Source organism: Bactrocera latifrons, unplaced genomic scaffold (genome assembly GCF_001853355.1).
Source record: "Bactrocera latifrons isolate USDA-ARS-PBARC rearing strain unplaced genomic scaffold, ASM185335v1 scaffold_125, whole genome shotgun sequence".
NCBI lineage: Eukaryota > Metazoa > Arthropoda > Insecta > Diptera > Tephritidae > Bactrocera > Bactrocera latifrons.
Genome location: NW_017534686.1, coordinates 688283 through 699618, shown reverse-complemented (window position 1 = coordinate 699618; position 11336 = coordinate 688283). Strand labels below are relative to the sequence as shown.

General features: G+C 37.0%; 1 protein-coding gene across 3 annotated transcripts in view; it reads left to right on the top strand.

Moving 5' to 3' along the window:
• Positions 1 to 11336, top strand: part of LOC108978657 (dipeptidase 1) — a 76033-nt gene that overhangs the window by 58311 nt on the left and 6386 nt on the right. For all 3 annotated transcript variants that reach the window (XM_018949040.1, XM_018949042.1, XM_018949043.1), the window contains exons 7-10: positions 600 to 776; positions 3826 to 3910; positions 6255 to 6330; positions 8166 to 8304. In XM_018949040.1, coding sequence (XP_018804585.1) covers positions 600 to 776; positions 3826 to 3910; positions 6255 to 6330; positions 8166 to 8304 — 477 coding nt within the window. The remainder of the gene's footprint in view (positions 1 to 599; positions 777 to 3825; positions 3911 to 6254; positions 6331 to 8165; positions 8305 to 11336) is intronic.

Below are 11336 nucleotides of genomic sequence, written 5' to 3'. Positions count from 1 at the left end.
TATTCGTGTATGCGTTTCATTTGGAAACAGGAAAATTGTAGAAGAAAAAAGTTAATTATATTTTCCAAATAGTTTGAGAAGCTTTTGAAAAATTTAAAAATTAGAGACTGGGTTTGTTCCAGTACTTAAAAATAGGTATAACATTGACCGGAAATAAAAAAGTTAAAAATTAAATATCTTCTGGATATGTTTGGAAAACCGAAGTGATCAAATTTAATTAATTTTTTTTTTTAAATAATATTGATTTTTTTTAAGTAAATTTAATTAAAATTTTCCAAAATTTGCGTTCATTAAAATTTTTTTCCGCTTTTGCCAATATTTGTTACTTATTTGACTTCCAAATCACATAATTCATTGAAAATTCATTCATAAGCAAACACACACACAGACCTTCCGTTAATTTCCTCCATTATCTGCTCGTTCTTACACAGTTTGCAACAGCGTGTTTTTTCCAGCTCAGCAAACCAATTTTTGTCGCTGCATAGCAGTTTCTTTTTTCTACGTGTTTGTTTGTTTTGTTTTTGGTCCGCTGATTTATATTTTCGCTTACATTTCTCGTCTCTTTTCATATTTTTTGCCGACTCGTTGCTGCAACTTAGTTGGTGGTGCATGAAATGAATCGACTGGGCATGATTGTCGACCTGTCGCACGTCTCGGTGCCCACAATGTTGGACGCGTTGAGCACCTCGAAGGCGCCTGTGATATTCTCGCATTCCTCCGCGCATGCCATATGCAACAGTTCGCGCAATGTGCCAGATCATGTCCTGCAGAAAATTGTAAGTTTTTGCCATTCTTGTTTATTCGCCATTTAACACAAGTTTTTACATGCCGTTGCTGTTTTTTTACGTATTTTTTTTTGTTTTTTTTTTTTAAGTTTTACTCCCCAGATATCTTAGTCCTGTTTTTGTTTTTCGCAATTTTCAGTACTTTTACTAGTTTGGCATTTCATTTTCATGCCATTGCATTTGAATTCATTTTGCGCGCAAGTTACGAGCAATGCGCCAATATAACTACACACCGGTGGGTTCTTCTCGATTGAGCCCGCAGAGGGAAAATATTTTGCGGCCGCGCACACACTTATCTAAATAAGAGTATACTTTTAGGAGATGCGCGAGAGTACGAGTGTGGCTTGAGAAGTCACTAAGCTGTTTCGGCATATTTATTGAAATTAAATGCTTTCTGTATTGTAAGCGGTTATAGGCGAGTTTACGACTTATATCCGGTWCTTTCTTCACGCTGTTTGMCACCAATTGAAGATTMCAAGTGTAGCCCGGTCCTTCTCCACCTKGTCTGTGCAACGGAGAGGAGGTCTTCCTTTCCTTCCTCTGCTTCCCCCGATGGGTACTGCGTCGAACATTCTGAGAGCTGTGGTGTKTTTTTCCATTCATCGAATAGCTGATATTTGCAATACACATTGAGTTGGATTAGAAAGTTTGGGCGACTGAAAAGCCCGATAGATTGATGAAATTGGTGAACCCTATGACAACACGGTCAAATATGAAATTTGCGATGTAAAAGCCAGTGGCTCTGTCATAGCAGTTCTGCGGCATACTAAATTCCCGGCAAGATAATAGTGATAGTAGGATAAGTGTTCGGTCGAACCTAACGTGACCTAACCTTACTTTACAAACCCAATCTTTATCTATTCTCTTTTCATGCGACTGAACTTCAGAACGCGCTTGAAAATGACGTGGTTGCGATATATAACTTYTTTGACAACGAAGGTGCTTTTGAAGAAAGGTAGCGGCTCCAGTATGCAGATGAATAGAGGTTGTTCTGCGAACCATAATAGTTGAACCCACTATGGGGGAGAGCAAGATTTGTCTTTGTACTACAATGGAGTTTAGTAGTGGATGAGTTCCTTAAAGGGGATTCGGAGCAAGGTGTATGCCGATCACATTGTCATAATCAACCCGTCAAAACCAACCATCGTCCCTTTAACAAAGCGAAGGTCTCTTCCGAGCTTGAGGCCCCTAACACTTGGTGGTTGGGAGTTGTAGGTAACTAAAGAGGTCACATTCCTTCCTCACATTAAACTCAATATAGTTGACACTCACRGTGGAATAGGCAGATGGAATTAGCACAGTTCAGAGCCACCAAGACACTCATGWTATGCAGACGCCTCGTCGGCAGATGCTGTGCCTTCTAGCCAGGTATCATTAAATGGTTATATTCCATGATCTTAAGACCCATTGCCACTTATGGAGCGGTTACATGGACACTGAAATCAACGCAGTCTTCGGTCATGCATCTAGTGATCAAACAGGCTGCTCATGGCAGCTGAGGGTTTTGGCAAAGCGAAGATCATTATCTTCGTCTCAACAGATGAAGGCCTTAGGAGAAGACACATCACTGGCCCCTTTTTCCAAGGAACGGCGTAAAAGTAAACTTTACAAAGAAGCTTAGACTTACTCTCGGCAGTAAGGCGGAGGAGTGGAGTGATTTCATGCTTGATGTGCTACTGAGGGGCAACACTATCCATTGGCACACTGACGACTCGAGAGCGCCGGATCATGTATTGAGGAACCACATACCAAACTATCTATAGCAATTTTTCGAGCATCTTTCAATAAAAAGTCAGTGTGTAGAAATCAATCTCTATCTAAACTATCGCAATCAGCGTATCGCTAAACTCTGCGATAGTCAAAGGCAATAAAATGATCTCAGCTTATGAGGTCAAATTGCTATTAGTGAAGGAGTGCAGTGAAAGGCTGAACCGCTTAACAGTTTGCAACCGTCTATACCTGATCTGGGTGCCGGAGTATAAAGATATTGACGGCAATGAGCCAGCAGCTTCCAAGATGATGGGGCAACAACCTTGCATAGAGCAGAGASCAACACTGGCAGCAGGAATGCGCTACGCCAAGCCACTACTGKGAGGCTAGAACTTTGCAAGATTTAGAGATATTATAAACCTCTTCTGAGACGAATTTCGTCTTCTTGCCACGCTCTGTAAAAGGCACTTCAGTCTCAGAAACCACTTGTTCAACATGRGCATAKTCYCTTRCGCTAACTGCCGGTTTTGCGACATAGAACAGAAAACTACAGAAGAACATCGCATTTCTAGATTGCCCAGCAATTTGTAGAAGCGAGCTCAAGGCTCTAAGTTCCATCTACGTGGACCACAGTGTTGCATTTAAGATAGCAACGAGGCAAGTTTAAAAGCTCAATGGCCTATCGAACTTTTCTTGTACGTTCGTGTACTATAAGCACACACCATACAAACAGGTGCATAGATGGGTATGTTTGCGRTATAAAAAACAGTAAAATATTGCATTCATGCAACCAACTTCACAGCGAAAAGTGAGCAACGCACAACTTTACTCTCGAGTGTCCTCTTTCCCAATCAATTGGTTAGTTAGTTGACTGCTTGGCTGATGCATGTGGAGCGTAAAGCGTTGTAGGTATGCATATACATTCGTATATGTATCATATGTATGTGCGTACGTTAAATGTTGGTCGCTGCCTCAGAGGAGTATTTTAAAAAATTCGTAGCGCTTAAATTTTGTGAAGGACACACTTAGCCAGTGCAGACGATTTGATCTACCCTTATCTCTGTTCGCATTGCACACACACACACATAGTAAGATATTTATGTGTGTGTATSTCGCGTAGCTCGCAAAATGACTCTGTTGTGCCATGGAATGCTCGRAAGTACTGGCAACTGCAGCAGGCTGCATATTTCCAACACGAACACACACACATCTACAAACACAATTATATAAAGTGTTTTAAATAAATATATATTTACATAGTGTATATATTCGTTTAGTTGCCTTGTATTTGTATGTGAGTACACATTTATTTTGTTTGGCATCTTTGCAGGCAGTCAACGGCGGTCTGGTGATGGTCGCATTCTATCCACATTTTCTTAGCTGCTCAAGTCAGGCGACACTCGACGATGTTATTGGTATGTAAATATGAGTATATTATATGCCAACACACAAACACATACACACACACATCCATACAAACACACACACACACACACAAATTTATGCATATTTTGTAGCAGATACGCAATAAAATACCAAAGTCAATATCATATTAATATTCAGATAAAATGCAAAATCGATGCAACTGTTGTTATATGCCAAGAGCACGTTGCATGCACACACATACACACACATACACACACAAACATACGTATTTACTCCGCGCACAAATGACATTGTTGTAAAGCGACAGGAGGCTGTGTATGCATGCCAAAAAGCCAACAAAAATAGTAAAGGAAAAATTAGAAAAATGTTGTATCGCATTAAAAAGACATCCAGTGGGAGTACAATAACAACAACAACAGCAATAAACCTAAAATTTGTACAAAACCTCAATCTATTGGCTATGCAAAATTTTAATAAGCTACAAATTGCTGTGCATGTCGCATAAATTGTTTTGCACAACAGGCACACATTGCACACACTAAGAAAAGCTCATGTAATATATACATTAGGGTGTTTTCTACTTATAAAGCTGATTTTTATACGCTGAACAGCTTATATTAACTTTGGCACGATGTTTGCAGCATCTAAAAGGAAGCGCTAGAGGCATTATAAAGTACATACATATAAAGGGTCAGCGGAGTCAATTYAGCCGTGCGTCTGTATATAACCGGACTGGTCCCTCAGTTTTTGAGTTAGCGATCTAAAATTTTGCACATGYGTCATAGAAACTGAAGGCTTGGCATAAAGTACTTATATTGAAATCTGTTTCGTTTGAAGAGATGTTTTAACAAAATTAATTATATGCTATTATCCAAGGCAACAGAGCAATCGCGGAAGAAATTTTTCAGATCGAGTTACTAAACTCACTAAATGAGATATGATCTCACACATAAACACGATGAGATTTTTTGATATTTCGCATTAAAAAAGTCAACATACAAGTTTCAGAAAATCATATTTGATTCTAAAAAGTGCCGCTCTATAAAAAAGRTTTTAATGAATTTTTCCGTAGCATCACTCGTTTAAAAGTTATACGCGGTTAAAGTCAGATCTTAATTGTATTGGCTGTCTCACAAATTATGTGTTGCTCATACGACAGGGTGTACTACATATGAATGGAGCTTGTCATACGACAAGGTGCACTACATATAATATAGTTGCTCATACAACAAGGTGTACTAAATACATACGACTACAGTTACGYATACGAAATGGTGTACTACATATGAATATAGTTGCTCATACTACATGGTGTACTATATACATACAGTACATTTGATGCATAAATTTAACGTGTAAAAAGTTGATTTTACAAAAGAAAAAATCATGAAGGCCCTTGAAGAGCGGAAAATTGTGTATTAGAATAAATTTTTGCAAAATTTTTTAGTGTTTTTGCATTGGATATTAAATATGTATTGCAAAAGCTCAAAGAATTGCATGTTGGGCACGGCTTAAATTGAAAAATAATGAATTTTTTTACATTAAACAATGCCTTTTAGGGCTAAGACTGCAACTTCAGGTGGCGTTTAAAAAAAAAAAAAAAAGAAAAAAAAAATCAGCTTTGGAAATAAGGCACACCCTAATGTCATATAAAAACATAGAAAACACGTAAGCACATAACAAGCACATAAATTTCACTGCGATTTTATTGCGAGAATTAGCTAATTTGGTTAGTGAATCAGTCTATTTAATGGTTTTAAGCATTTCGRTATTTGTCTAAATTAAGCAAATATTAAATACTGAAAGCATTTGTGTGCATAATTTATGGTGAATAAAAATGAAATATGCTTTTGACTAACATCCAGCATTGTTATGTCTAACCAAATATTTATTGGCATAAATCACAATTTCCAGCAGAGCAGTTTAATAAATTWATTTTTAATTTCCATTATATAATATTCAAAAAAAATAAAACAACATGGCAAACCTGATAAGACAGTAAATTAGTTTAAGGCTTGTTATGTACTATATAATACGTATTACTTGTTTAATCACCACACAAACTTATGCCTGTKTTAAGTTWGYACGACGGGGCGTATGAGTAATATGTTTATTGTCCAAGACAACTCCATAATCTCCGAATATATTGTTCAGATTGGTTCACTATGGTATACAGCTACCAAACAAAATGACCGTCTAGCGTTGAACTAAAATGTGGAGCTACATGGCGTATACGTAATCAATGTTGTCATTCGTATTTGGAATGAAGTTCATAATAACATTTTTTTCTTAAGCTGAATCCTACTTATTACTTAATATATTCTCACTAATAATAAAAATTATTATTTATGTTATTTATCATTTCGATTTCAGTGCACATAAATCACATAAGAGACGTTGCCGGTGTGGATCATGTCGGCATTGGTGCGGGTTACGATGGTGTTAATCTGTAAGTGTTTAAATTTATTTTCAATGAATGTTACTACTAACTCTTAAAGATATATATTTTAAGGAATAACCTAAAAAAAGGTATTGCAATTACAATAAATTATATAAATTATAGTATATATTTGGTTTTGGTTTTACTATAATTCATATGATCTATAATTTCCTCATTTACTCGTTCATACAAATCACATTCACTAATGAAATTTGAGGAACGAATTATGAGAATATAATTATGTATGTCTTCCGTAGAACTTTCTCAAGAAAATTCGGCCTATGGTGTAGAGACAGAGATAATGACATTTAGAATTTTGCCGATGTTCATCGAGGCGTTGGGGGGTCTCCATCCATTTTTTTTTTTTTGAAATTAAAAAATATTAATTTTTATAATTACTGCTTAGTAATTTTCCAATATCCGATATACTTTTGTTGGACAACCATTGGTACTTGATGGCTTTCATGTATTTTGTTTTGGGTTTGTGATAGAGTTGGTCAGTCACAAAGAGAGTGGAAAAAAGTTGCCGTGTTTCCATCTAGATTGCAGCCCCGCAAATATTATTTTCAGGCAAGGTATGCTCTCCAAAAAGTCAGTCCCTCGTTATAGTTGTTGTAAGTCCATATATACTACTGCTGGACTCAAATAGTAGGTACTTTTATTCCAGTTATAATTTGGCAATAGCTGTTTTGTTATCTTGCAGCTGGCCGGTGTTCCATTTGCASTGTGTGCGTTGTTCAAAATGATTATAAAACTCTCTTTTGATTGTTCCTAGYGGACATAGTATTATCTCCTTTTTGAGTTCGTCTAAAGAGCCTGCTAGTTTTACCAACTCKTTCGTCTTATTGTTGCCAAGAACATTCAAGCGAAGACTTTTTTACACTTGTTAACTGCGTTGAAATTAATTTGTGGMTTCAGGCAAACAAGGATGACTGATTTGGTGTTCCTTTGAGTTTTATATCGACTTMAAGTCTTAGATATTTCGCCGTGAGGGTACAGAGTAATTGCTGTACCACTGACTAAGGAACTAATGAATCGTGGTGTGGCATTACTCATCAAAAGCACTATTCTCTTTTACTAGCGTTAACACCTAGTCCGTTGTTTGTGGTCCATAGATGTAAACTTCGTAGGACAATTTTCATAATCTCGTTGATTGTKAAAGAAAGCAGCTCTGCTACCATTAGCACCATTATCTTGGGGGGCCTTGCCTTCCAAGTTCGTCTAGAGGTCAACAGGCTTCCTATGCAGCATTGTATACGTCGACCAACAACTACTCATTGAATACTGTTCAGAACAGATTTTGTAGMGTCGTTGTTGAACGCTCCAGGAATGCTTCAAGAGCATATTMCCTTTCGATATTAAATACCGATCTGTCCATCGTATATGCGTGCTGGTGGACAAGCTTCTAAGAGGCGCTGCGACCCTAATATGAGGTCCAAAATTTTCTCTAACGTGCTCCGCAGGAAGAAAGGTAAGCTTAGAGGCCTAAACTCTTTTGAGTATGTTGAGTAGTTATTTGCTTCCGGTATGAAATCTACCCTAGCCTTTTTCCATGAGTATGGCGTTTGCTGCACTACCTTCTTCTTTACTAGGACTACCATGTCCTTACAGCCTAGAAAACTGAYTAGGTCTTCTAATGTGCTCTGGCAGTTATCCGTCCAGTCTCCGCGACTTTTGCGAATTAGTGCGGGCTAAGCGGGGCTTTTTGTATAATAGTTTATGCTSTAAACAATTAAAATGTTGATTTATTTAATTATGAAGTATCATAATTAAGTTCAGAAAAATAAATTTYATATTAAAGTACTTATTTCTTTTACCTAATCTCTTTACATGTACCTATGTAGCGTACCCAAAGGACTGGAGGACGTTTCGAAATATCCACATCTGTTTGCGGCACTGCTTGAGTCCGACAAGTGGACCGAGGCGGATATAGCGAAAGTGGCGGGGAAAAATTTAATACGCGTTTTCAAAGAAGTCGAAGCGGTAAGTAAACAGTTGAAGGATGCTAAAACTGAAATAAGTCCACCCGTGCCGACCACGCCATGCAATCAAACGGTTAATTAATTCACAACTAAGCACATTAGAAGCTGCAAGCAAAAAACTTAGAAAGACAGAAAAAAGCAAAAAACTTTGAAAACACACAAATGGAAAATTAGAAAAAAAGAGAAACTTAGAAAAAAGAGAAACTTGGAAAAATAAGGGAAACTTAGAAAAATAGGGAAACTTAGTAGAAAAAAAAACACTTTGAAAAAAAAGCAACTTAGAAAAAAAACAAAAATAGAAATAAAAACTAAGCAAATGAATAACAAACACTTTGAAAAACAGAAATAAACGCAAAAGTAGCAAAAAATGAAAACTTAGAAATCCGAGATTCAACCGAAGAGTAATTAATCAAGTTTACGGTAAAAGCGCAAAAGCAACGCTGCCACACAAAACATGTCCAAGAAAAATAAATCAAACACTCCAACTGTTATTTCAGCATAATCAATATGTTTATATGTATGTGTGTGCGCGAGTAGTCGTGTGCACTTCGTTCATTATGAAAAAAAAGGTGGAAAACTAATAACGTGGCAGATGCAAAATTTATGGCAAAAAACAGTTATCAGTGTGCAAACAACAAGAACAAGAATAAAAAAAAAATTGAAACGAAAATAAAAAATTTAAGGAAAAAAAAAATTTTTTTAAATAAAAGAATTAAAAAAAAAATAAAATAAAATAAAATCCAAGTTAAAGAAAAAAGCCAGTGCCGGCACTAAATTGAAGTGGAATAATTGGTTGCGCATAGAAGCAGCAAGCAAGAAAGTCATTTAAGTCCGTCTGAAAACTGCAAGATTTCTGCATGTCGTGCATATTTCCGTTGCAAGCAGAGCAAATGGCACTTTTTACACCGCTGCAATGATTGCTTGTTGTCGTTGTTATTGCTTTAGTTATTTTTGTTTTTGCTTGCTTTTCCATTACATTATTAAGTATGCAAACAGGTAGAAGAAATGTTGAGAGAGAGAAAGAAGCATAAAACCAAAGTAAAATGTAAGCTGAGATAAAATGTTTTGTTTACGTTTTTTATTTTACTTTTGCTGCCAAGTTTCTGCACTTCACTGTCCCTGTTTTTTTTTTATTACTTTTTGGTTTTTGCTCATCAATTACAATTTGTAGCTGGAAGAAAAGTAATGCTACGGAGCAGGACATGGGCCAATGGCATTGACGAGCACGCTGCACATATACCTACATGTATGTGTGTATATATACATATATATATGTGTGTGTGTGCGTGTGTTCATCTAAGCAGTGTTGGCAAGCGTCCGACATGTTGAAGTTGCTGAGGTTTAAGGCAGGAAGTTTGACCTTTTTCACACACACACACGCTTTCATACACACACACACACTCAAGCATAATTTTATACAGGGTGACAGGAAGTAATGACGAAATTTCATATTTATAGCATRCTATCGGTGGAATTGCAATCTGTGCGTTAGAGGTGGTGAATTTTCAGTGCGCTTTGTCGTTAAAAATTAGTGAGTGTTGCAGGAAATGATGCTAAATCCATAAAAAAAATATATTAGCCGTTGATTAGGTCATTATTATCCAAACGATACATCGATTTTTGTTGTTGCTGTTGTAGCGGAAGAACGAAAGTGTGGCAATTTCATCAAATTGGAACTAAGCCGATATTACGTTGACCACTTGCGTTTTGGCGTTGTACTTTTGGACATCCACAGAGCTCAGCAAGCGTTGGTCAACAGCTCGAACTTGTGCGACTGTGAGATCTTTCTATCCTTCTGGCTCAGAGTATACCGTTTGAAGTCCCTCGAAGTACTGGCAGGGCCACAATTGTTAGTCTACTGACTTGGCAGTGTCCAATGGGTTCACACTCGATGCAGCTAAATATTCTGTCAGATGCYTCTACATACGAAAGGAAGCGAKTCAGTTTTCCAATGTCTTCTTTCACTCTATCGCTGTACCTATGAGACTCCAGTGCGCCTGATAAGCGCTGCTAACTTAATCTGTAGTGGCAGCAAACATTTTCCAAACAATTTTGAAAATCCTGCCAACAGTTCTGGACCGAAAACGGCAACGGTTTGCTTGACAGACCTTGCGACCTTTTCCGTGAAGTTGTTTTCACTATTTAGGAATGAGAATGTGTTATTTATGTCGCCTTTCTTCTCCTTTTTTGTATCCGATAACCGACTACCTAATTCCGTAGCAACGCAAGAAATCTTAACTCTGATTCTTCTGCTAACAATCGCYCTCCAAAACTAAGAGTAGCCTTAAACTAACTACAAACGGCTGCTGTAAATCCTAAAGCTTAACAGTTGAAGTTCACTGCGCTTACACCGATAGTACAATTGCGCGATATTTGCTAGTTTTCGCTATATTTAGAGTAAACGTGACATGATAATCTATTCGGTTGGAAATATTTCATAGTTGCAGAAACCAAGTTTATAATTTTTTCAAACAGTGTATGATTTTTTTAAGGTTAGGGATAATTTAGATAAATATTTCATTGAAAATATTGCCCTGGCTCAAATACATTGTGACAAAAAAGCAGCCGGAAATTCTAATTAAATTCTTCGGTAAACGCTATTCCATAAAAATTTTTAGGAGTGCCCTTAATTACCTTGCAAAATAGGAGCGCAATTTGTCAACCAGTTTGTTTACAGCAGCTGCTTGAATTGGTACTCATAAGTCGTGCGTTGCGATTTTTGCAATGGATAAAAGTATTGAACAAAGAATTTGTCTCAAATTATGTATTTCTACCCCAATTTCGAGTGCGAGATCAGTGCAAAAGTTGGAAAAGGCTTACAGTGATTCAAATTTATCAAAAACAAACGTCTACGAGTGGTACAAAGCCTTAAAAGATGGCCGAGAGATCGTTGAAGACGCGCCTCATTCTGTACGACCTCTTCAGCTGATGAAATTATTAAAAAAGTGAAGGATATGAACTTGAAAATCTTCCACCAGTGTTAGACAGATGACAATAAATGCGTTATTGCTCAACTTGTCTGGATAAAGCTGA